This window comes from Arvicanthis niloticus, chromosome 7, assembly GCF_011762505.2.
Source record: "Arvicanthis niloticus isolate mArvNil1 chromosome 7, mArvNil1.pat.X, whole genome shotgun sequence".
In the NCBI taxonomy this organism is placed as follows: Eukaryota; Metazoa; Chordata; class Mammalia; order Rodentia; family Muridae; genus Arvicanthis; species Arvicanthis niloticus.
Genome location: NC_047664.1, coordinates 73,405,653 through 73,433,570, shown reverse-complemented (window position 1 = coordinate 73,433,570; position 27,918 = coordinate 73,405,653). Strand labels below are relative to the sequence as shown.

Here is a 27,918-nt window from a genome sequence, read left to right as displayed (position 1 = left end):
CTTGTGAAGAAGGATTAGAAAAGACTGTCCTAAACTAATCCTAGAAACGGATATTGTAAGCTAGAAAAAAAAAAAAAAAAAAAAAAAAAAAAAACTTCAGCTTTTAAAAGGAATCAGGCAAGTTTGTAAGAACACATGTATTACTACAAAATAGTTTTCCCTTGCTACTTGGCTGTTAAAAGTTACAGTGACAACCTGCCCGGCATTTGAAGACTTCCACAGAGAGCCACATTACTGTGTCTTATTTTAATCCTAATGAGAAACTTATAGTATTATAACCCTGAGGAAAATTGGCAACACAATTTTAATAAAAACCCACTAGGCAGTATTTCTTTTGGTTCACTGTCAGACATCTTAGGCTTCGAGAAAGGCCTTTTTGTTTACCAGTTGCATACATATTAATGAGCTCAGGTTGAAGCTAAGGATAATGATGACCTGGCGGCTGTTGTTCTCATCTGCACACAAATCCCCAAATCCAGTACTGAGCCATGAACATCCTCTCTGCCAATGCCATGGACCTGTCTTTTCTGAGGAATAATTAATAAAACGAGCCATTTGTGCTGCTTAAAGAGAGGAGAAACAACATAATAGTTATTACTAAGGGAAACTTGCATCTGGATTTTAACAATGCCAAGATTAACCATATATCTGCGTCTGTTTTGGATGTACCACTGATTGCCACTGAAGGAAGACAGACATCTCATTTCAACAGGCGCAGGTAAGAACCCAGCGGTAATTTCAATTATACTTTTAAATTTATGCTGACATGTGTTTTTATTTACAAATGTCCTAGGTTTTGTGTTGGTTCTCATGATACAGACTTTTTAAAAGCAGCTGATAATTGAGTCTCTATAGAGTCTCTGAAGTTTTGATTCAGATTTGTCCATAAATATGCAAGTTTAGTTAAAAATAGCAGTAAATAAAGGTCTTACACCATGACTTTGCTAATCTGAATATTATAACCCTAGTAAATACCACTGGGTTTTTGTGAATTTAAAAATTTTTTTAGAAGTAAGTAAAATGAAGTAACCATGACAGGTGTCTGTTTTTCCTAAAGAAAATATTAAATATTAATTTTTCTTTCTCTTTACAATATTTAAAGATTGGGTATCAAACTCACATGAATGATAACAAATAATTAACTGTGAAATATAAATTCCTATCTGTTGGAAACTTAGACATGTTTGGTGGTCTTATAACTGCTTTTATGACAACCTCATCCCCCATCAAGAGATGAAGATGTGGTCTCTGGGGAGGAAGTAACTTTCTCTTCAGTGAGGGCCAGAATTTCACCATGCTACCTTCTTTTTTTCTATTCCAGTGTGTGAATTTGTGTTTGCGTGTGTGTGTTATGCCTGTATTTATGTGTGTGCTTCTGCATATAAATGTGATTTTATGTGTATATATGTGTGTATGGTGTGTATGTGGTATGTGTGTGTGGTGTGTGCCTGTGTGTATGTGTGTGTGTGATGTTTATGTGTGTATGTGTATGTTGTGTGTGTTGTATGTGTTATATGGGGCATGTGGGGTGCATGTGTGTATGTGTATGTATGTATGTATAGGTGTGTGTGGTGATTATATGTGTGTTGTGTATGTGTATATATATGTGTGCAGTGTATGTTTATGTTGTGTGTGTTAGTGTGTGTTATATGGGGTGTGTGGTGTGCACGTATGTGAGCATGCATGTGAAGGACTGAGATTGAAGTTAGGTCTTTTCTTTCCCTTTATGCATTGAGACAGCGTGTCTCCTCAGAGGTTGCCAGTATAGTTCATCTTGCTAGCCAGGTTACTTTAAAGCAGCTCTGCTGTGCCTCTTCTGGCATTACAGGCAGACCATGGTGCTCTAGTGGCATGTCCATGGGTTTCTGGCTTCCTGAACTCAGGTCCTTATATTTACAAAATCTCTTCAACTGCTAAGCCATCTCCCAGCCTTACCACGTCTTTAACTCTCCACAGTAAGCATGCATATGTTTTCTTTTCTCCCATTAATTATTTATTCACTTTATATACTGATTGCAGCCCCACTTGTCTCTTTCCATTCACCCCCTCACACAGCCCTTCTCCCCCCCCCCCCCATTCTCCTCTGAGGAGGAGGAGCCCTCTCCTGGGTACCAGCCCACCCTGGCACATCAAGTCACTACAGAACTAGGTGCATCTTCTCCTATTGAGTCTTGACAAGGCAGTCCAGTTAGGGGAATGGGATCCACAGGCAGGTGACAGAGTCAGGGACAGCCCCTGCTCCACTTGTTGGGGGACCTACATGAAGACCAATCTGCTCATCTGCTACATAGGATGCATGTGTATTTTAATTAGGCCTTAAATAAATAACTCTTATCAACTACTACCACATTTTATTTTTGTATATTTAAAAACTGCCATTTATCACTCTTATTGTCTTTTTTTATTATGGTTTCATGTTTTCTCCAATGTTAGTAATTTTATTCTATATTAGAAAGTTAGATGCTATAAAAAAAAGCTTTATGAAATATTCCTGTCACTATGTGTCGAGTTACTGGCTTCATACATTTTGGAGTTTCTATTTATATACCCACTACACTACCTCTTCTGTCATCAGCTAACGGGTGAGGTCACTTCTCATGCCACAGTGCCATTGTTACATCAGTCACCAAACAAAAGAAGATGAATGTGGAACATCAGAACTTAAGTATGCTTTCAATACTGAATGTGTAGCTACTGCCCCTTGTGTCCACTAGAGAACGCTCCCTTTCCTCTATCCGGGCACTCTTACAAATATTGATCATAAAATAATTTCTGTAAAACAAAAAAGACCATACAGGGCTGGAGAAAGAGCTCAGTGGTTAAGAACACTTGTGCTCTTGCAACAAATGTAAGCTGATATGACCTGTTTGTCACATGCTTACTCAAAAGTCATCAAGAGTTGTGTTATCACATTGGCCACTCCTTTGACCTATTGATTGGAGAATCCAGCCAGGAACAAAGTTTCTGTTTAGGAAAATGCCTTGAGTTGTAAAAGTACTAAGTAAATGTTTGTAGAATAGGCTAGCAAGAAAAATATGTATGTAGGTCTGCAGTAGCTTTTTGGAGATAGTTCTTGGACATTTATTTTCAATTTTTCCATTTTAATGGTTAGCCAGCTTATGAGGAAAAATTCTGGATACTGATAGAGTTCCAGATATAATATTTACTGTTCAATACATTGTCCTATCCAATACAACAAGAAAAATATTAAAGATTAAGATTCTTAGGTTGTTTTTTTCTTTTTAATTTTTCAGACGGGGTCTCACTGTGTAGTCCTCACTGGCCTGGGACTCATTATGTAGAATGCAGAGCAGGCTATAGATCTCTGTAACCCTCAGAGATCTATCTGTCTGCCTGTCTTTCCTGAGTTCTGGGATCAAAAGTCTGTGCCACTATGCCTGGGTGTGTGTACTGGCTGGTTTTGTGTGTCAACTTGGTACAAGCTAGAGTTATCACAGAGAAAGAAGCCTCCCTTGAGGAAATGCCTCCATGAGATCCAGCTGTAAGGCACTTTCTCAATTAGTGATCAAGGGTAGGGAGAGGGCCCCTTGTGAGTGTTGCCATCCCTGGGCTTGTAGTCGTGGGTTCTATAAGAAAGCAAGCTGAGCATGCCAGGGGAAGCAAGCCAGTAAGTAGCATCCCTCCATGGTCTCTGCATCAGCTCCTGCTTCCTGCCCTATATGAGTTCCAGTCCTGACTTCCTTTGGAGATGAACAGCAATGTGGCAGTGTAAGCTGAATAAATCCTTTCCTCCCCAACTTGCTTCTTGGTCATGATGTTTTATTCAGGAATACAAACCCTGACTAAGACAGTGTGAGATTAATTTTTGAAGATATTTACCTATGGATAATATGATCATGGGTCCTAAATTCTCAAAGGGATTCATTTCAAAACCATAAAAAGTGATCAGGTTAGCAAGATGATATGTCACAAAATAAAATAAAAATTAGTAATTTTCCTTTTAGACCCATCAGATAATATGATAGCAGGTCTTAAAAAAAGTGAAAATTTAACATATAGAGTACATTTAACTAAAATTACCAAACGTATAAAGCAGGTTTTTACAAAGAAGACATCTCTTGTTGGCAATTAAAAACTCAAACTAAAAGTGTAAAAGAATTGTTAGCATGTCAATTCTTCTAAAGTCAACTTATAAATTTAATAAAATTTCTTTGTAAAGCACACGGAATTTTATCAGGATCATCTTACTCTAAGGACGTCAGTGAACAATGAGTACATGTTTCATACCCACAAAACAGCCCCAATCGTCCAAACACACCCTTCCAATGAGAGCTGAGGACAGATGCATAATTTACTTGACACATTTGTAGTGTTTGTACAACAAAAGTTAAAAGAAAAGGTTGGCTGTGTATTATGGGTTGGGTACTGTATGTTGTAGAGCAGGGGTTCTCAACCTTTGGGTCACAACTCCTTTGGTGGGGTCAAATGATCTTTTCTCAGGGGTTGAATAGCAGGCATTCTGCATTTCACACATTTATGTTACGATTCATAACAGCAGCAAAATTATAGTTATGAGGTAGCAATGAAAGTAGTTTTATGGTTGAGGGGTCACCACAACATGAGGAACTGCATTGAATGGTCACATGAGTTAACATGTGAGTTAGGAAAGTTTATAATCACTGTTATAGAGACAAAAACCGAACACTCCAAAACAAACAAACGGACAAACAAACAAACAACAGGAGCTCACTGGGAATTGTTGTCAAGTCTGGTGGGAGAGGGGCTCACAGACAAGGACCACTGTAACAATGAGTCAGTGCATTGATGGTAAGGTCTTCAGACTATGATGCAGAGGAGAGGCAACAATACCTGATGTCCTATGTTCTGACTGTTATTGGTCTACTTGAGGGACCACAGTAAAACGCAGCCCGAGCCAACCAGCTGCAGAGCAAAAGAATTCAGGATTTGTGTCTGTGTGGAGTATGTAGATATTTTGGTCTGTACGTCACAGACACTACAACATAGCTCTGCTTCCATGCTGGTGGACACTGTAAATAATGCTCAGGTGACTTCAGGAAGAAGTGAGTCTGAGGTTCACAGGCTGGGCAGCTGACACCACAGAACTCATCATCTCATGGTTCTGGAGACTGGGTATCTGAGATCAAGGGGTCTGCAGTTTGGGTTCTTGTGAGGCTGAGGTCTTTGACTGGCAGGTGGGCGCTTCGTGGGTCTTTCTGCCCAGCATCATTACCCTCACATGCCTCCCTCCCATGTCTCTGAGCCACTTACTTCACCTTACAACACCCTTCAGATTGGATTGAGCCAACCTGTCCTCCTTTTAACTAATCCCAACCTCAAAAGCTCTGTCTCCCAGTTTGTGGGTACCAGGGGGTCAGTGCTTCCATTAAGGAGATGTAAAAGTATACTATTCACGTCTTGAAACCAAACCAGTCATTAAAGATATGGAAGCCCAGGAAAGTCCACATGCTTGCAACCCCAGCATTTGGGAGACTGAGGCAGGAAGAGTACTACAACTCAAGGTCAGCCTAGGCTTCATAGTAATTTCTGGTCTAGCCTGGGCTACAGAGTGAGATACTGATTCAAAACTGCACACACATACACAACACACAGGAGAGGGGGGAGAGAGGGAGGGGAAGAGGGAGAGGCCTTTTCTTCATTAGCTGCTCTTTTAAATTTTGGTTTTGCTCCATGCTATTTCCTCTCCTGAAAACTTCACTGCCTTTATTGTGCACCAAGCTTCTGAAATTACAGGTCTTGTGACTTGGGGTGATTTTTGTGATTCTTCCAATACTAACAGTACCAACCTACGTACATGCCATACTGACAGATTTGGTTTTTCTTTCTTTTGTTAAGAGTTTATTGCTATTAATACGTGTATGGTGTGAACTTTGTTCTCTCTTTCCACCTTTATATGGGTCCCGGAGATTGTAGGGAGACAGGCTCAGTAGCAAGTGCCTTGACCTCTGAGCTATCCCACTGGCCCGCCAGTATTTCACCCCTTTCCTCTCCTTTCTTCCTTTCACTTCTCAGGAAACTACACAGTGTTGTGTTGAGATAGCAAATAGTCAATGAAAGCTGGGAAGCAAAAAAAAACAAAAACAAAACAAAACAAAAAAAACAAAAAACAAAAAAAAAAACAAAAAAAAACCAAACAACAACAAAAAAACCCCAAAACAAACAAAAAACCACCAAGCAAACAAACAAAAACAAGCAAACCAAAAACCAACCCAAAACTGTTAACAAGTTACAGGTTAGCTTGTATACTATCTGCAGGTTATTTAAAAAAAAATTACAAATATTTTTAACGTGATCATTTGGGGATAAGGTATAGACTTACACAAGAAGAGAAGCTGTTACACACGGTGCTGACTACTTACTGTAACGGATCAAAGCTATGCAATTAGTGTCCAGGGGACTTCATGTGCTGAGCCCTAAGTGACTCAAGTGTTGACTTAGCTGTATTAGCAATATGAAACGGGCGTGTGCTAAAGGAAGGAAAAGAAAGCAAACTCTCCACTCCTGCAAAGCTTACAGAACACTGAGACACGGGCCATTTGCCTGTGAACATAGACGTGTGTGTGTGTGTGTGTGTGTGTGTGTGTGTGTGTGTGTGTGTGTACCCGGAAGTGGGTACGTAGGGCTTGTCTCTGTTTTTCAGCTGCTATGATAACCACAGACTGAGTTGTTCATAAGCAGTTGAAGTGTGGTCTCAGAACTGTGGAGGTCAAAGAGCAAATGAGGGTTCTGGATTCTTTCCTTTTTTGTGGAGGTGGCAGAGGGGAGATGTCTCCAGGCTTTGTGTCGTCTGGGGGGTTTGCCGTGAATCAGAAAAAAACATACTGATTTGAAGAAACCTTTTTGGTGATGTAAGAGCCTGTGATGCTTCGGGGTCATAATTTTATATGCTGTAGTTTAGATCTTAAGCTAGCCCTAAAGGTTCTTGTGTGAAGGAGGGACCCTTGCCTGGGACTGGTGGAAGATGGTGTAAGTTAAGAACTGAGACCTAGCAGGGAGGTTTTAGGTTTCTGGAGTGTTCGTGAAGGAGACTGTCAATTCTGACAGCTTTCTTTGATCTTGGCCTGAGGTAAGTAATTTCACACTGTTTACAAGCTCCTGGATGTTACCATCTGCTACTCTCACAAAGAAACTAAAAAAGCAAGACTCAATCTGGTCATGAACTGGAGCCATGAGCAAAGTAACCCTTTCTCCTATAAGTTGATTGTCTCAGGATTACTTGTTATAGTAACAGAAGGATGGACTAACACGTACTTGTATTAAAAAAGAAGACACTAAATATTAAAATGTATTATGATTACTTTCTCTGATACTTAATAGTTTTTCAATATATATATAGATTATATATATAATAATAATATAATATATAAAAGAGTGTGATAATGATCATGATAAAATAAATTCCCTGGTAAAAAACTGTTTCTTCCAAAAAAAAGTATTGAGGTTTCTTCCCACAGTGATAACAGTTGCTTTTCGAGTTGGCAATATACAACAGTGCTGTGTCCTCTCTGTAGTGGTTTTTCACAGGAATTACAGCTTTGCTTGATACTGAGGATGATAAATAACTCTTTCCTTAATAGTTCCCTGACATTTTTGACTTTCCACAGTGATGAGTCAGGGGGAAGATGAGAGGATTATTTTCACCATGCCGGCTTTCATTTTGGGGGGCAGGGTCTCATTTTCTAGGCAAGGGCTGGCTCCAACCCATGCTTCCTTCTTCTACCCAGCCTCTTGCATGTTAGGAGTGTAGGGGTGACTACCACTTCTGGCTTAGCATTGTCTGTGTGTTTATCTCAGCCTCTGAACTTGGATTGTGTTAACATATTATTAACTTATATTTGCATAATTTTTCAAACCTTCAAGCTTTATGCAATGTTCATTAGCTTTACACAGACAGCCGTGACGTAGACATGGAGGTATAACCCTGTTTTACAGAAAAGGTGGAGCCCAGAACTCGGAAAGATCTCAGTTGAGGGCTCTTAGTAATTTTCGAAGCCGTGTGGTTAGAAAACCACATCCTTGAAAAGTAGATGATTACTGTTTCAGGTTGTAGATTTCCTCCCGCTGGGGAGCAGGCAAAACCTGTTCCGGTTTATGATAGTAACAGCATCTTGATATCGCTTCAGTAAGAAGCAAACAGCTCTACAATTAAATACGGAGAAAGCAAAGGCTGGAAACCATGCCTGATTGGTTGCTGGGTATTTATTCTGCCAGAAACATATTCTTTTCTCAGTGGAACTTCACTCTCTTTGGCCAACAAAATATCATTTGTATTGGTAAAAAAAAAAAAAAAAAGAAAAGAAAAAGAAAAAGAAAAAAGAAAAGAAAGAGAAAAACATTATTTTAAGTAAAAGCACAGGGTTGGAAGGATTGCTCAGAGGTTAAGACACATTGGCCACTTTCCAGGAGACCCAAGTTGATCCCTAGAGCCAAAATGGTGGCTCACAAGATCTGTAACTCCAGTTCAAGGGAATCTAACCCCCTCTTGGCTTCCACATGTACCACATGTATGCGATGCCCCAATATGTATGTAGGCAAAACAATCAACATACATAAAGAAAAGGGGGTTGCAGCCCCATAGGAGGAACAACAAATGAACCAACAGACCCTTCCAGAGCTCCCAGGACTAAAAGCACGAACCAAAGAGTACCACCATAGAGAGACCATGGCTCCAGCTGCATATGTAGCAGAGGATGGCCTTGTAGGACATCAGTGGGAGGAGTAGGTGCTTGGTCTGTGAAGGCTCGATGCCCCAGTGTAGGGGAATGCCAGGTCGGGGAATCCGGAGTGGCTGGGTGGGTAGGGGAAACACCCTAATAGAAGCAGAAAGAGGGAAGATGAGATAGGGGGTTTTCAGAGAAAACCATCTCAGGAAAGGGAATAACATTTGAATGTTAAATAAATAAATATCTAATAAAAATTTTTTCACAAAAAATTAAAAATAAAACAAAGGTGCTTATACAAATGCCTTTGCTGTTAAACAGACTCTCCTTTGTGAAATATTTTTCCCCATCAACAAAAATATATTAAAATCCTGAGTATTATGACTTAATATAACATGAGTTAACATCAGATGTGTATCCTTTCTCTCTGTGTGTATTGTTTAATAAAATGCTATTCCTACAAATATTGCTTTAGATTCTGATTTTTTTTCTACCCTAGAGTGTATTTATCATATTTTAAATGCTCCTGAAGTAAATGAGAGAAAATCCAACCAAAACAGTGGACCAAGTGCATGAATATATAAGTAACATAAAAGCAATGTAATTCTCATAAGCACCAGAGCATGTCACTTTATTAGTGCATACAGTTAGAAGCTTCACTACCAAAACTTTCTCTTATCAGATAGACGGAAACTAAATTTGACAGTCTCAAGCATGGTCAAAAGAAAAGTGGCAAGCTGGTATTGAGCTAGCCACATGTCTAATGGAACAGAGATCATGGCAGCCATGTGGTTGGCTTTAATAAACAGAGCTACAACTAGCAATTCTGTTCCTGGACTTACATGTTAGACACATTCTCAAAGCTGTGTGTATGGAGACATACAAAACAATATTTACCACAGCAAAATATGCAGCAAGTTATTTACATAGCAAAAAATCATAATAGTAAAAGTAACTGCAAAACAAATTTCCATTACCGAAATAGAAAAGGGAACGAAATATGAAGTTCTGATGAACTAACAACATTAATACAATATTTATGAAACAGCACTTTGTCTATTGGCATGGGTAATTTTCAAAGTACAACCTCAAGTAGAAAAAAGGCAACTTTCAGAATTATGTAGAGAGAAAGATTCCGTGGTTGCTAGGTAGATGTTTAAAATGTCAGAGAGACCTGGAAGCAGACAGTTTATAGTAGTGGCTGCATCTAGGGAGGAGTGTAAGAGAGAAGACAAGAGTGGGACTGGGGTATACACACACATGCACACATGCATACATGCACACACACACATGCACATACACACATACACACACATACACATGCACACACCCACTCACACACTCACACACATACACACATACATGCACACACAAACACACGCATGCATGTGTATGCATACTCATAGATAAAAGTAAATATTAAAAAGGAGATTAATTAGGGAATAGTTTGCAGACTGACTGGGGGAACATGAGATTAAGTTTGAGTAAGTACCTTTAAAAGCTTCGTCAAAGGGCAGTTGTAAAAACCAACCGACAGGTTGGAATGGAAGTTCAAATAGAACGGAAATCGAGGCACAATTCTTGTAGGAGTCGACTGTGTGGGACTTGATGGAAGATAATGGGGAGGAACGGGCCAAAGATAAGCCATCCCAGCTTTATTACGTCTGCCGAGTAAAGGCACAGAGTGTGTGAGGAGAGGCGGTGAGAACGGAGGTTCTTCAGTACTCAGAATGGGTGAATGAATGGGAACTGAGCGGGTGGTTAACTTAAGGCTGATAGGGGAGAGTGTATGATGGATTAAACTGACTCCCACTTTGTGGATCTAGAACCACCTAGGGAGCAAGCCCTAGGGATGTCTGTGAGATTATTAACTGAGATGGGAAGCCCCGCTTTGACTGGGGACCACATTATTCCCTGAACTTAAGTCCTGGACTAAAAGAAAAGGACAAAGTACCACTATTGCACTTTATATTGAGGCTAATTAACGAGTATCGAACTGGACTCATGGACCACTCAATTGGGGTAATTCAGGCCTGATAATGGAACCCTAGCCAACTCTCTGGGGCTAGGGAGGTCATGTGCCCTAGAGGGGAATCTAACCATGCCACTTGCCTAAACCAGGACAATTTCTTTTCTTTAGTTTCTTTGAGACAGGGTTTCAGTGGTAATGGCCCTGTGTCTGTCCTGAACTTGCTTTGTAGACCAGTCTCACAGAGATCTGCCTGCCTCTTTCCCCTTGAGTACTGGCATTAAAGGTATGTGCTACCATGTCTGGATTAAGTGTGACTTCTAACTGCATTCAAAGTACTTAAACTTATGTCCACAGATAAGTGTAGCTTTCAGGCTTCAGATGGACTATGGTAATAGTTCTCGACCTGTGCTTTGTGACTCTTTGGGAGGTTGCATTTCAGATACCCTGCATATCAGATATTTACATTACAATTCACGACAGTAGCAAAATTACAGTTATGAAGTAGCAATGAAGTAATTTTATGGTCACCCCAACATGGGCATTGTATGAAAGGGTCACAGCAGGAAGGTTGAGAACCACTGGATGACGCAGTCCACCTCACAGAGTGCTTGAGCTCTTAGGCATTCAGTAAACACTTCTTTTCTTATTTTCTCTGTCTCTCAGACTGAAAGTACAGACATGGAAGGCAACATCCAGTTCTTCCCCATGGGTTGGTCCTCGTACCATCCATGGCTGTCACACCAGGTGGAAACACTCTAATGATTCCTCAGGGCCATTTTTTTTCCCTGAAGCAATTACAAATGCTTTGCCTCAAGTCTGAAGAATTGATGATACACAGAATCAAAGTACTAACTGAACCACTTAGAAGAGCTAGTGCTATCCTGCCCTGGATTGCTTGTTCTGTCTTACCCTGCCCCTTCACAACTCAATCCCCCTTTGGATAGACTATGGCAATGGTTCTCAACCTGTGGTTTGTGATTCTTTTGGGAGATATGATGCATATGTATTCAGATAACTTGCATACCAGATATTTACATTATAATCAACAGTAGCAAAATTGCAGTTACACCCTCATCTTTTCCTATGGGGATCTGATCTTCTACTACTTCTTGTCCTGTGTATCCTATGAGCTCCTTGGTGCTGCTCCATGTTCACCAAATTATTAGACACATGGAACAGCCATGTCCTTCTGTCTAAGTGTCCCTGCCATTGTAGTATTATCAGCAGCTATGAAGTACGTTATTGTCTTTCTCCACTCTGGGAACCTTCTCTTCATTTCCACCATGGTCATGCAAACCCTTTATTCAAAGATGGTTCACACGCTCACTGGGCATCCTCGACTCCCAGCTTCTCTCTTGGAGCTCTGTTCTTCTCATTAGACTTGTCTATCACCTGTTGATAGAGTTGTTCCCTTGATGTCTATCCTTCTGTCATGTTTTCATTTTCTGGCCTCTCCTTCTCAAAGCCTAGAACATGCCATTTTCCATTTAAGTGTCATAGAAGCTCCTCATTCCGTTTGTATGACTGTATTTGCCTTCAGCCACGCTGCCTAGCCCAATCTAAGTTGATGTGCAACCTAGGATCTTCCCAACACCTGCCTTTTCCTGCTCTTTCTCACTGGAACCAGAGTGCTAGGAGACAAAGACCATAGCATCCCATCACTGCCTGCTCTACCACTGTGTCATGGCGCCTACTGATATCTTATAATCCTTCCATTGCTTACTGCTCTGGCTATCTCCTGTCTCCTATGAAAAGAAGCTCCTGTGTACTTTTGTCTCTCCCTAAGTTATCATTACATTGTAAAATGGGCAGTGTTTCACCTAGAAACCCCCAACCCTAACCTTCCTTCAGAAAATAAGGAACTCATATATCAGTTATATTCTCTCTCTCTGTCTCTCTCTCTGTCTCTCTCTGTCTCTCTCTCTGTCTCTCTCTGTCTCTCTCTCTCTCTCTCTCTCTCTCTCTCTCTCTCTCTCTCTCTCTCTCTCCCCCTGTCTGTCTCTGTCTTTCAATATCTGTCTGTCCGTCTGTCTCCTCCCATACACCATAGACTACTTTCCACCATCTGTGTGTACTGTTGTGGTTTCTGAATGCATATTGTTTTATTTTTTTATATAGTTGTTTTTGTACCTACTAAGTCTCATACCTAGAATCCTATTTGTATCAGTGTTCAAGGTTTTGTCCAAGAATGCTCTATATTTTGTCCTTTGAGGCAATTTTTCCTCAAGTTCCCTGAAGAGGAGTGAGTATATCTCTTCTTGGCTCTTATAACATCTCTGGACTGACCCATTTCTGTATGAGCATGATGCTATTGCTTCTCTGTGTTGCTTCCACTGTTTCCAAGTTTGCTCTCTGGAGATGAATGCCACCTTTGCCAGTTATGTCTATGTGGCCTCTGCATCATCCACTACAGAATGCCAGCAGGAGCTCAGTGTGTGTGGGGCAAGAGGCAGGTGGTGAGTCAGGGTAATGAGTGGCCTGGATGGGCCTTCACTGTGGACTGGCCTTGTAAAATCTGAGTGCTTCAGATTAAGTCATTGTTCCTGCATCATGACCCGTGATGGTTGGTTTTTGTCAAATTGACATAAATTTAGATATATCTAAGAAGAAGGAATCTCAACCAAGGAATTGGCTCCATCAGATGGACATGGCCATGTCTGTGGGACAATTTTTAATTGCTGATTGGTATGGACGAGCCAGGCTCCCTGTAGGCAGTGCCACCCCTGAGCTGGTGGGCATCCTAGGTGCTGTAAGAAAGCAGCCTGAGCAAGCCATAAGAGCAAGCCAGTAAGCAGCACTCCCCCTGTCTACCAGTCCTGAAGTGAGTTCTAGGCCTGACTTTCTGGGCTGATGAGACCGCAAACTACAAGATGAAATAAAATCTTTCTTCCCCAACCTGCCTTTGTTCATGGTGTTTTATCACAGCAAAAGAAAGTTAGCTGAGACCATTTCCTAGTAATGTCTTATCCTCCACATCTCTGAGTCAGTGACATCACCATGTTCCTGTGTACACAACTGTACTGGGTTTTATAGAGTTCTGACCAGTTACTAAGACCTGAATATTTTGTCAGTGAAGGAGCCAGTGTGGCTCAAGTTGAATGATTCCTTGGGAATGGAAGGTGGAAGTGGAGTTTGGGATGAATGTAGGGGTTTTAAAACAACTTCTATACATGTAGCTTGCAGAGGATCGATGACCAATATTAGTGGCCAAGTCGAGACTCTGTAGCAAGAATTAATGGTGCAGACTATACTTTCCTGTATGAGCTACCAGACTGACCTTTGTAAAGATCACATTAGATGATGTCATTCTCTTCCTTAAAATCTTCAGACATTCCTTATTTCCTTTGGGAAGAAAAATGATTCCTATCTCAACAAAGTACCCTTACTTTCACATCCTGTTCTTCAGGACCGCTCTAGGTGTGGAAATTAGATCAGACTAATTTCTATGATCCAGGTGGGTCTGCCTCTTACATCTTTTAGTTACAAGTGCCCGTTTCCACTTGAAAATCCTTACCTACGTGTGCCCCTCATTTTCCATTTACTTTCACCGTTCCTCTGTTGATCGCATCACCTACTGATGAATGAGAGAGGCTTGAAAGCAACTTGACATTGACCAGATAAGATGTGTGTGTGTGTATGTGTGTGTATGTATGTGTGTGTATGTGTGTGTACATGTGTATGTGTGTGTATGTGTGTATATGTGTGTGTACATGTGTACGTGTGTGTATATGTGTGTGTACATGTGTATGTGTGTGTGTATGTGTGTGTACATGTGTATGTGTGTATGTGTGTGTATGTGTATATGTGTGTATGTGTATGTATGTGTGAATGTGTGTGTATGTGTGTACATGTGTATGTGTGTATGTGTATGGTATGTGTGTATATGTGTGTATGTGTATATGTGTGTGAATGTGTGTGTATGTGTATATGTGTGTGTGAATGTGTGTATGTGTGTATATGTGTATATGTGTGTGTACTTGTGTGTGTGTATGTGTGTATGTGTGTGTATGTGTGTATGTGTGTATGTATGTGTGTATGTGTGTGTATGTGTGTATGTGTGTGTATGTGTGTATGTGTGTGTAATGTGTGTATGTGTGTGTATGTGTGTATGTGTGTATGTATGTGTGTATGTGTGTGTATGTGTGTATGTGTGTGTATGTGTGTATGTGTGTGTACGTGTGTATGTGTGTATGTATGTGTGTATGTGTGTGTATGTGTGTATGTGTGTATGTGTGGTGTGTATGTGTGTATGTGTGTGTGTATGTGTGTATGTGTGTTGTGTGTATGTGTGTATGTGTGGTATGTGTGTGTATGTGTGTGTATGTGTGTGTTTAACATTTTAGTACCTAGGTATAAACTATAGCTTTTACATTGATCATTTCATCCTTAAAAAGTTACATTTATTAATTTGTCCTGTTTTGAGGATTCTCTAGGCTTCTCTCTATATATATTATTTTGTCATTTGCAAATAGGAGAGTTTTTATTCTTCTTCATTATTATTAGAATGTCTTTTCTTTCTTTTCCACATCATTACAAGTTCTAGAACCTCTACTAGGCTATAAAGTAATGCTCGTGTACTGTTAAACCTTTGATACTGGGGGATGCTCAGTCCTCCGTGAAGCCCTTCATCAGAATGAGGCTTTGGCTGGTTCCCATTCTGTACACTTTTAGACATTGACTGATCCTACTTTTGTTATGATTTTGTTTTAAAATTGTGAGTGATATTCTAACTGTATAGAATATCATGTTTCATCATGACATTTTATACTTGTATACACATGTAGTTTCGATCATATTTGCCCACCTGTACCTTCCTTTTATATCTAATTTGTTCAGCGATTTTTATCAAGGATGTCGACTTTTTAAAAATGCCTCCTGTGCATCGACTGAGATGATCACATTAGCCTTTGTCCTTGATACTGTTTGTGTGCTGTACGTGTTTACTGGTTTTAGATGCTTGAACCCCCTCTGTACTCCTGGGAAAATCTCCACTTGGCTGGTTGTGATGGGTGAACTCCCTGATGTGCTCTGGATTCTGGATTCAGCATGCTGTTGTTTTCTTAGGATTTCTGCTTCTCTGTTCATCAATGGCACTGGCTTGGCCTGTTCTATATATGTTGTGTTCTTATCTGATTTGGGTAACAAGGTAATTCTAGCCTTCTAGAAAGTGTTTGTAAATATTCCTTCCTCTTTTGTTTTTGAATAAGCTAAAGAAACCTGACACTAATTCTTCACTAAATGACTGATCTTATGTATTTGCTCTAGGCTTTTCTTGGATGGGAGTCTTTTTATTATTGATTATATATCAGTACTTGATAGTGATATGTTTAAGTTTTCTGTTTCTTCATGACTTCATCTTGATAAAATGTGTGCATCTATAAATTTTTCCACCACTTCTAGGCTATCATATTTGTCACTATGTATTTTTGTGATAATCTGTTAGATCTTTTGCATTTCTGTAATATCAGTTATAATGTCACTTTGATTTTATTCATTAGATTTATTGATCCTTTTTGCTTATCAAGTTTGCTTCTTCTTTCGAAGAGCAAGCTCCTTTGATATCTTCTGTAATTTTAGTCTCTATTTCTTTTGACTTCTGCCTTTATAATTTCTTTCCTTTTATTAATTTTGAATTTGTCTTGTACTTGCTTGTCTAGTTCCTTGAGAACAGCGTAAGGAGTGAGGGATTCTTCCAGAGCCGCGGTTCCACCCTTCCTAGTGTTGCACCCTTTAATGCAGTTCCTCCTGTTGTGTGACCCCCAACCATAAAATTATTCTTGTTGCTACATCACAACTGTAAGTTTGCTACAGTGAATCATAATGTAAATATCTGTGTTTTCTGGTGGTCTTAAGTGACCCCCATGAAAGGGTTATTGTAACTTCCAAAAGGGTCACAGCCCACAAGTTGAGAACCACTGTAGTGAAAAGTTGTTCACTGAAGGACTGACTGACTTCCTGTCTCTCTGCCGTGCCCCGGCTGAGTGAGCTTTGCTGTTAGTTTTCCCTTCCCTGTGTCCCACAGACCTTAGGATGCTGTGCTGCACTTCAGTTTCAAGAAAAATGAAAATTTCCTACAATTTTTTTTTCCATTCAGCTATTGGCTATCCAAAAGTAAGTTGCTTGTTTTCTGTATATTTACGTAACTTCCAAACTTCCTCTGGTAACTGATCTCTACCCTTAGTGCACTGCAGTCCAATAAGGCACTTAATATGATTTGTTATGATTTGGTTTGTGGCTTGTCTTGGAGAATGTTTCATATACTGATGAGGAAAATGTATATTCAGCAGCTACTGGACAGAAAGTTCCATAGAAGTCTATCTAGTTCTTTTGTTCTGGGGTATGGTTTCTTCTATTTATTTATTTTTTCATTTTAAGTGTTTTCACATTAAAAATTAAATTTAAAAATCAATTTAGTCTCAGACCATCTCATATGTGTATATAATACATTCTGGTCACACTTGCCTTCACACCATCTCTGATACCTTTCCTATCCCCAACAGCCCTCTTACCAACAGGTACCTCATGATCATATCTTCTTGTCTTTGTTTTATAGCCACAGTGGTTAACCAAGGTTATCCATACTGTGTGAGTAAGGAGCACGGACAGCTCAGCTGTGACTATACCTCTAAGGACAAAGACTCCCCATCTTCCAGCAGCAGTTAGGTGCCAATGGCTCCGTGGCCATCGGAGGAGCCCATGAGCCCCTGCCCCAACCACGACTGAATGTTGACTGGCCCGGTCTTGTGCTCACCCAAAGAAACAACCACATCCTGGCCAGAAGACAACAGCTTATAACCCTCTTCTCCATTGTTTACCTCTTACCTTCTTCCTGACCCCTCTTCCTGTGGTGTTTGAAAGGGAGATATGGATGCCCAGTTAAGGGCTGTCCACTCAACAGTCGCAGATCCCCAGGGCCTTAACCAGCCATGAGTCTTTGCATTAACCACTGTTCACTGAAAAAAAAAAAAAGTTTCCCTGACAAATCTGAACTACTCCATCGTTTTAGGAGGCTGGTTAACAACATACTCACATAGCAAAACAGAATCGGTAGGTTTACCCTTAGGGTCTACAGTCTCCCCAGACGCAGGCTTATGGACAGATTCACAGCACCGGGCATGAGCTCTCTCCTATAGAGCGGGCTTCATATCCAATCAGAATGATGGTGGTGACATCCAGAACCATCATTTATACCAGTGGGCCTGGGAAATTGGTATTGTAGCAGGTAAGGCCCAGAGAGGGGGATGACAGCTGATGAGTCTTCTTCCTCAGCTGCTCGCATATCGACCTCTAGTCTGTGAAAGCTGGGAGCAGGAGGAAGCTTCCAGCTCAGCTTCACCGTGATCTTTTCTGTGTCAAAATCCAAAGTATCTGTTATCTTCAGCTAAAAGATTTTGTTGTCTATCTCTTGTGATAGACAAAGAAGAGTGGCAATAAACTACTGTTTTGGGACCTCCTTGACCAATAGCTCAGAGGGAAGTAACCCAAACCTGGTATTGCTGCTTCCATTTAATAACATATGCCCTCTCAGACGCTATGTGCTTTGTATTAAGAACCAAGGCTGCAATGAAGCTTCGTAAAGTGACTGGGCTGCCAGAAGCACCCCACGTTCATGACAGTTTGGATTTTGAGCTAACTTTTGGTCACACTGAGAATCTTTTCAGAGCTACCAACAATTTTGTGACCCTACATGCAGTTGTGTTACCCTCAAGTGGGATTGGAACCTACCATTTAAAATGCTTCTTCACACCTAGCCTCACAGAAACCTAAAGTGCCAGGGTCAGGAGGATATGGGCACGGGGTGGGGGGTGGTGGTGGTGAGGCATCCACGTGCTCAGAATAGAAGGGGAGGGGGAGGGGATAAGGGAGGTGGGAGGTGGTGACCTGGAAGGGGTCAGTGAGAGTTGAAAGTTAGGGTCTAGGGTAACTTGTAATGTCACTATGTCTTTGCTGATCACCTGTTTAAGATACAATTTTTTTAAATTTTATTTTATATTTTATTTACATTTAAGATGCAATCCCCTTTCCCCATTTCCCCTCCCTAGAAAACCCCTGTCCCATGCCCCCCCTTTCCTTTTTGCTTTTATACAATTTTTAAAAAATGTTAATCAAAGGATTTATAAGTTTGGTAATGCTCAATCAGAAGCGTAACCCAATACCCAACCTAGATATAAAAACTATCTTTGACTGGTGGAGACACGTGAACATCTGCCTCCGTGCCCCCTCTCTCTTTCTCTCTCCCATCACCTAGCTTCTCCTCTCCTTCATTAAGATACAATTTAATGCCGCTATTTCTCTGTTGTTAGTCATGGATAGTCTATTACATTACAGTCATTATTTTGTATACTCTTGTTCTTTTGTATACCACGGTTATGGTTGTGTTGTGTGTAATGGTTATTGTATTGCATAAAACTATTACTGTATTGGTGTCTCTTATTCCAGTTACATTACTCTCTGCTTCTTGTTGAATATCTCATCACAACAATGAGTAAGGTAGCTAATATGCCTCCTATGGGTACTTTTTGTTACAATTTTAATTCAACCCAGTATATTTTGGAGCTCAAAAGTTTGATTTTTAAAAATTGTTTCCATCTCTTAATTTTTCTCAACATATTGAAATATTTTTCAGTGTTTGCTTCAAACTCATTGAGTTTCCTAAAAAGCTTCACATTTAATTCTCTTTTTAAGAATTCCCCCACACTGTGTATTATCTGGTTAGTTTCCAACACCTGAGTGAGTGAGGTCAAGGTTCTTGTTTGCATAGACTTTGTCTGAGCTTAAAGGATTGGGTATCATAGTCTTTCTAACTTAGCTCTGTACTAAGCTTGGGTTTGTTTGCCTGTGTGTTCAGGAAGAATGAGAAGAATACTTAGAAAGAGTCATCTGTTGCCATAGCAACTCTCTGGCGCCAGGGTGAGTGTAGATATTGTGCTCATAGTTACCTGCCTGTGCTCTGACCCTACAAGCTCTGCCTTGCTCTGGGAACAGTTAGTTACCATAGGTGAAGCTGCTTCAGTTCCTGTCTGACCTATATCAATGCCACAAGTGCTACCAATCTGTACCACACTCAGGGCCTACGACACATCAAGAGCAGAACAATGACACACACGCACACATGCAAGTACATATAAATAGAACCTGCTACATCCACTTTTGTTTGAATTTACATGGTTTCAAGGCTGGTCACTCTGCACTGGGCAGCCGATAAGGATGCTCATCCCTGAGAGAGGACAGTTCTCCTTCTCTCATCAGCCAATAGTTGCCTGTAGTTCTTTGTCTGGGGGGTGGGGTGTGCACCATGAGAATCTCCCCCTTCCATGTTAACATGTCCACTGATTTTGCTACTGCTCAGCCTTGTTTATGCAGCCATTTCCAGGAAACACTATCTCACAGCATCTTTTCTGCTATTCGGGTTCTTAAAATCTTTTCTCTTCCTTATCTGTGGTGATGTCCTCTGAGTCAAAGATCAAGGAGCCGTGATTTACATGGAGCGGTTGTGGTTGGTCTCTCCACTATGCGTTGTGTCCAGTTACATACACATAAAAAATTTAAAACTTGCTAAAATATGCTAAATATTATGCTTGATGGTTTTGGACAAGATTTCCCAAAGAGCTCACATAGCTAAGGGACCAGGCACCTCAGTACATGTAAAGTAAGAGGAAGACACAAAGATTTTGTTCTGGGAACAAAAATGGGTGATAAAGTCTTCTCTCAAGAAATTACTGAAGTCACCACAGGGGTGATGGGCAATTGGTTTTTGACCAGCAAATAGGATTCTTTTTGGGGAAACAATGAAGAATTCCTGCTACTGGGGACTGGAGAGGAGATTCAGTAGTTAAGAGTGCTTTTTGCTCTTGCAGAGGACCTGGGTTCAGGTTCCAGCATCCAAATGGTAGCTAACAAAGGTCTGTAACTTCAGTTCCAGGGGATTTTATACCCATTTCTGACTTCTGCATGCTCTTACACATACATGATGCACATACACACACTCAAACACACACGCACACGCACACACACACACACGCACACACACCTGCACACACACACAGTCAATCAATCAATATTAAAACAGAACCTATGTTATGGGAGCAGCGTGATCATGAAGGTAAACACGCCTACTCAGTACACTGACAGATGTACAATACAGAGGAGTGACCAAAGCTGATCAAGCTTCCTAGATTTTAGAGACCTCATGATGTTTTCCAGAGAGATTAATTCTATAGATGACTGAACACTCCTAAGATGGAGGGAGGGCATTTCTGCGTCACTGTTATCTTTACTTGTGTGTGTGTGCTTAGTGTGTATGTGTGTACATGTGTGTGCGCAGGAGGTGCAAGTGCATGTATGTGTCAGGCCAGAGGTCGACACTGGGTGTCTTCCTCAGTTACTATCTGCTCATGTAATCTGCATCTTGCCAATCCAGGGATCCTCCTGCCTCTGCCTGGCCAGCACTGGCAGTGTAAGTAAGCATCAACCCACACAGCCTTATATGGGCTCTGGGGATGAAATTCAGGTCCTCATGGTTGCGTGGAAAGCACTTTACAACTGAGCCATCTGCTGGCCTAACTTTACCTTTCTTTAAATTTCTTCTCATGCTTGTGAACATAGAACATACGTTGTAGTGATTATTTTGGTCTTCCAGTAAATGACCTATGGGTACATTTAAGGATACAGTATTCTCATTGCCTTAAAAGTTTAGATGAATACCAAACTGTGCAGTGAGTTCTAGAAGCTGTTCGGCATATCTTCAAAGTGCAGCAGAAAGGTCTTGATCATTAACATTCTATTTTATTATGTCTGTGTATCTGGTGTATATATGCATGTTTGCATGTGTTTGTTGATATGTATGTGTATATGTATGTGTATGTACAAATGTGTGGAGGCCAAAGGTCAATGTCAGGTGTCTTTCTTGATCCCCCTTCACATTATATTGTGAGGCACAGTCTGTCTTCTGAGTTCATTAATTTGCCCAGGCTAGCTAGCCATTTGCTAGGGGATCCGAGCCTCCGGTGTTCTGGGATCTCAGGCAGGTTGCTAAGTCTGCCTGGCATTTCCATAGGTTTCAGGAGTCTAACCCAGGTCATCATGCTAACATGGCAAGTTTGTTACCTATTTACTGAGCCCCTCCCCAGACCCAGCATTACTCTCTTATATTCTCCAAATAATAGAACCTGGACAATGCTTATCTTCTTCCCTTGAACTTCTCCACCGTCCTCCTTGTTCTCCTTGGCACCCTCCTCTCCATCTCTTCCAGTGTTCCTCTCATTTTGACAAAGTTTTCCAGCATTCTGTGTACTCACGAACAAGAAAACATTTTTCCATGTTTTAGAAATGAGACAGCACACTGAGTCTCCCCTGCCCCTTCTCCTCTTCTTAGCTTTAACCTAAGGGACCGGGACCTAATGGTCACTGCAAGGTTTGGGGCAGTAGGCTCCAGACTGAGTTCTAAGCATGCTTCCAAAATGGCATTGCAGAGCTGGCCTGCAGAGGAAATCCTTCCTCTCTCCTCCTGAAGGTTAGTGACATCCTTGTCACTGAGGCTGTGGCACTGACAGGAACATGTCCCGTGAACGGTGGGCCTGAGCCCAAGGAGCCATCGCTACTGTAGCCAGGGCCAAGTGTCTCCCCATTCTGGCCATTCCTCCACCACCCCAGTGTAAACCTAATGCCATGTTTTTAGGACCCAGAGAAGTTGTGATTGACCAGCCAGGGATTTCTGCCTTAGTAAACGCCAGCGGTCCCTTGCCTATTCTTTCTGACTGTCATAACAAGGTGGAAAAATGTTTTCATTTGTTTGTTTTTAGACAAATGTTTTAAATTTCACTTCTGCTTTCCAAGTATCATAGATGCATATACGACTGTTTAATCCTCTATGACACTGAGAATATGAACTACCCAGGCATCTGGGAAATGTAGATATTTTTGGTTCATCCTGTCTTCCTGGACCACGAAAACACACCACAGGAAGAGAGGACTGGATGCTGTGGGTTGTCCTCCATATCTAACACCTGAACAACCATTTAAAAATCATTGCAAATTCACCAAATTTTTGTAACTTCTGATGAAAAGTTATGTGAGCATAGTTTTTAAAATGTTAAGACCAAGATTTGGGCCTGGGAAGAGAACTCAGTGGTAGAGGACATGTCTAACATGTTCTCAACATCAAAGAGACAGCAATACCATGTCCCCACCACAGAAAACAAAACAGGATTTGTTCGATGAGTAACTGTTTCTCAAATGTCTATTATATAGCAAGCACTCTGCCGTTGTTTCAAAGTTCTCTACAAAGGTTGGAGTGTAGCTTTGAGGATAGCATGCACAGTGATTTCATAGGAGAGAATTAGTTAAATGTGTGCACACTTTGGTAGCAGAGATGGGATGGTGTGATTAACACTTTCAAAGGTGAGGAGTCCTTGACTGGCTTTAAGAAATGGGATCTAGGCTCAGTCCCAGCAGTGCATGTGCAAAAGAACAGAGGTATGGGCCAGCGTGGCTCAGCTGAAGAAGCACAGCTGGAACACTTTCCTCCTCAGTCAAGCTCTGGTGTCTCAGCATAGCCGCTATAGTGTGAAATGTGATTATATATGTAAGCACATACATTCTTCTCATTAATAGGGCTTATGTCTTCTCAGATATTAAACTAACCATGAAGACAAATATTATCAATACGTGGCACTCCTTCGTAAATATTCCCAATGTGATTGTACCAGCTATTGAAAAGGAGATCCGACGGATGGAGAACGGCGCATGCAGGTGAGTCTATGCACCTTCTTGTGCGTTCTTAACACAAACACAATTTCCTGGTCACTTATCTAGGTTTGATTTCAATCATATAATTTGTAACCTTAAAATGTGTAACCTGTTTGATTTAGTCAATTTATTTATACTTCGGAACAGTATAACTTGTTCATCACACGAAATTATGGTGTGTAGTCTTTTGAAACATCTATTAAGAGGCTATGACAAATACTTCTTTACTTATAAGTAGGATGTTTCCCCATGGGAAATATAAAATCTAAACAAATGACATTGTTATGCGTAAGTGTGAAAAAGTATATAGGCTATGAAATCTAATAATATATTATAATAGTGTAATTTAAAATAGTTACCCATAAATGAATAGTGTATGTGTATGTATGTGCAAACGCATGCCCCCCTGTGTGTGTGTGTGTGTGCATGCGTGTGTGTCAGAGAGAGAGAGAGAGAGAGAGAGAGAGAGAGAGAATTTTCATTTAATGGAGGGAAATAACAGAAGTGACAGTTTATTCACATGTATTAAATGTCCCAAAATTAGATACTAACTTTCTTTTGGACAAACATTGACCCCTACCACTGCATCAGACAATTGTGATGGGGGAGATTTAGAAAGTGTATCTGAATCTTCGCTGGGCACACTCTCTATAGAATGCTATGCTCCTACCTCACCCTAATTAAGCATGTGCTGTGGATTAGTCTGAGAAGGGATGGAAAGTGATGGGGTGAGTGATCACCTTAATGAGAAGTGGTGTTCCTCTGCACTGTTAAAACATGAATTCTCCTCACCTCTGTTTCCCTTTGGATGGCAGCTCATTTTCTGATGATGACAATGGCTCTCTGTCTGAAGAATCAGAGAATGAGGACTCTCTCTTTAGAAGTAACTCATACAGAAGGCGAGGACCGTCACAGAGGTGAGCAGGGGCATCTACCTTCCGGTATGTGTCTTTTAAACATCACTTGAATGAGAAACCCTCTTCCTTCTAGACAGTGGGCTCGACAAATGCTCTTGCCATTGGAACACCATGCAAGATCTCACAAGTACCTTGCTATTTCTGTTCCTTACCTTTGCCCGGAGTTCCCAGTTATAACTATACTCCATCATGCTCTCTGAGACTAATGTCTGTTTCTCAGAAACTTTGGACCCCAATACCTCTCTTGACCTGAGCCTGAAGGAATAAGAAATCCAAACAGCAAGATGTTGAGCATGATGACCTGAGATGGGAAATAAAGATGAGAAACAAAGAACACAGAAGCACTAGCTGGGACCAGAAAGTCTTGCAATGGCCTATGACTATGCCAAGCAAGCTTATTAAGAAGAACAGCATTATATATTTGTAGGAGGAAAATAGCCAAGGTCAGTAGAGAGCTAAATCAGACAGCGTTGGCAAAGAGAACACAGGATACCTCAGACAGAGCTGCCCTAGGCCTGATAACCGCAGCCCAGGGGGACATCAAGTCCTCAGAAACCACAACCTTGATTCCTTCAAGGCACTGGCTCCAGTCTCTGACTGGTCTTACTGGACAAAGACACAGAATAAAGTTCCATTTGTGAAATCCACCTGCCTCTGCCTCCCAAGTGCTGGGATTAAAGGCGTGCACCACCACTGCCTGGCTACCATTTGTCTTTTCATCAGGACCTCTTAGAAAGCCTTGGGTGTGTTTGGCTCCCCACACTCCCTTAGTCTCTGGCTTCTCTTGAATGCATCCTTCAAGGTTCTGAAATAACTACATACAAGAGGGTAGGCTATCATTCTCAAAACTGCTATATTCAGTAGAGCCCATTCCCAGGAGTTATAGTGTGACATTAGGAGAGGGAGGCTTAAGACCTATAAGAATAAATAAAGCAGTCACACTCAAGTATGGAGCCTGGAGGGCATTAAAGGGACGTGGGATGCTGTGAATCAGGGTTCTAATTGTATGCAATATTCTTTCATTTTTGTTGTCTTCCCCTTCTTTTAGTTTCTTTCCATTGACTAATTCTGGCTTTCCACTCTATATTTTTAAAACTATTCTTTCCCATCTTTCTGTCTTTTCTGACTATCTGACATCAGTGGCATCTGTCTTGGGTCACTCAAGGCCAAGGATAATGCTAATTTTTTGGTATGAACCTTGACCAATAAGCGTTTACTAACCGATTTGGTTCCATGAAGAGCTTCTGGCGAGCTGTGCTTCACAGAGGTTTTGTATTTTTAAAATAGTCATCTGAGCAATGTTATGTAGTGAACAGAAAACTGCAAGCTGTTTGTCTTCTAAAGACAATTTGTTTATGATTAACATGGTGGCCATTGTGATCCCCTGTATGCTTTTCCTTTTCCAGGGAGCAGTACTTGCCAGGTACAATGGCTCTTTTCAATGTTAACAACAGCAGCAACAAAGACCAGTAAGTACATCTACAGAAGAAAATTGGAGCACGGAAAAAACTAGCAGTATCTAAATTAGAGATATAGCTAATATTTAGCACATGAAATAATGTAACAGAGACAACGTTCTACTATTTTGCTAATTTATATCTTGACAATGCACCTGTCCCTATTCAAAGTAATATGCGTATATTGTATTCATTTACTTGGGTATGTTTTTTAAAAGGTCTGTGTTACATATGCCATTGCCTGTCCTTACGACAACAAAAGTCATGAACCCCTGAACAATGAACCTTGGGTCACGTTCTCCACGAGGCAGCCTCTGACATGGAGTGTGCAGATTTATTGGCTGTACCCTTCAGAGTGATACCTGGAAGGGAGTTAGGGATGGTTAGAACTGGGCAGAGGGAGACGCTGAATGTCAGAGAATAGGTTTGGTCTTATGGGAGTTTGGGGGCACGGATGTGCTTTCAAGCTGCTGTCATCCTCAGGTAACGGAGCTGGGCCTTTGCATCACACAAAGATATTCAATAAGAGCAGCTCTAGGAAGCTGGGAGGTAAATTTTAAAATGCCGATTTTCATCATCTAGGCCTTCTTTCCAAGGGATGAGAGAAAGTATGTAGTCGGAAGCCAAGACTTGGTGTGTGGAGAGTAAGTGCCTGGAAGCCATGTGTGACTCTAACCTTGCAGCCCACCTGTGCCCTGCCCAGACACACTCTTTTGAATAGGAAATTATGGGCTGCTCACTCTAAAGGTTTGAGATGTTCTTTTGTCCCAGACAAATGTATAAGAGGACGGTCAAAGGAATGTAGAAAGGTCCCTGACAACTTTAGATGCTTTTGAGGTTTGCATGGAAATACCTTATCTGCTTTTATTCATTCTACAGCCCCCTCACCATTGGAAAGGAGTTCTTCTGGTCTAGGAAAACGCAGACCTTTATCTGGGCATCATGTTTTCCTTTGGACATGCTTACTAGACTCGTCCATTCATTATCAAAGACAGGCTGGGGAAATTCCAAAGAATACCGTAATGTGATTCTCAACCCTCCTAACACTGCAGCCCTTTAATACAGTTCCTCATGTTGTAATCACCAACCATAAAGTTACTTTCATTGGTGCCTCATAACTGTAATTTTGCTGCTGTTATGAATTGTAAATATCTGATGTGCAGGATGTCTGATATGCAACCCCTGTGGAAGGGTCCTTTGACGCCCTCCCCCCAAAGGGGTGTGACCCACATGTGAACCACTGTCATAAAAGATCATGTGCCTGTCAGATAGCTTTCTACTTTTTCATTGCATAACAGCGGTGCTGCTTACCTTTGATGATCAGGGTCATAAACATTACAGTCGGGTGAGTCTTCTTTGCTAATTCGTTTCTTGGAATGAGCTGTCCAAAGTGGCCAGATGATATTCATAGGTTAATGTTTAATAGGACTGTAACTGTGCCCTTTGACAGAAGTATAGATCCCCTTTCATGAAATGAGAATCGCTAGAACCACAGAACCTAGATGTGCAGGGATGAGATGTGTGCTTTTTCTATGTACAGTTCCCCTAATTAAACACCTTGGTTCCTAGACCTGTGTGTTCTATTTGTGTATGGGCATAGAGCACCACCTAATGACCATTATTCATGTATGTATACATGCATGTATACAGTATCCTGAATCATAGTCACTCGCCTTCAAGGAGCCTGCACTCTCTGGCAGCGTTTCATCGCCCTCTGAAGCTCACCTACTCCATACCTGTAACATGTCAGAAACTTCTGAGTGGAGCAACATACGATAGGACTATCAGATTTTAAACTCAGTATCTGGGCTGGCTAGTTTTATGTCAACTTGGCATAAGCTACAGTCACTAGAAATAAAGGAACTTCAGTTAAAAAAATGCTTCCACAAGATTGGCCTGTAGGCAAGACTGTAGGGTATTTTCTTAATTAATGATTGATGAGAGAGGGCCCATTACTGGGCTGGTGGTCCTGGGTTCTATAAGAGAGCAGGCTGAGCAAGCCATGATGAGCAAGCCAGTGAACATCACACCTCCGTGGCCTCAACATCAGCTCCTGCCTCCAGGTTCCTGCCTTGACTTCCTTTGGTGATGAATAGCAATATGAAAGTATAAGCTGAATGAAACCCTTTCCTCCCAAACTTGCTTTTGGTCATGGTGTCTTGTCA

General features: G+C 41.1%; 1 protein-coding gene across 1 annotated transcript in view; it reads left to right on the top strand.

The window, feature by feature from the left end:
- The first annotated feature begins 326 nt into the window (after window positions 1-326).
- The window catches only part of Cnga1 (cyclic nucleotide gated channel subunit alpha 1), a 37,965-nt gene continuing 10,373 nt past the window's right edge, over window positions 327-27,918 (top strand). The window contains exons 1-4 of the mRNA XM_034509302.2: window positions 327-718; window positions 23,262-23,382; window positions 24,195-24,296; window positions 25,703-25,765. Coding sequence (XP_034365193.1) covers window positions 23,276-23,382; window positions 24,195-24,296; window positions 25,703-25,765 — 272 coding nt within the window. The 5' untranslated portion in view covers window positions 327-718; window positions 23,262-23,275. The remainder of the gene's footprint in view (window positions 719-23,261; window positions 23,383-24,194; window positions 24,297-25,702; window positions 25,766-27,918) is intronic.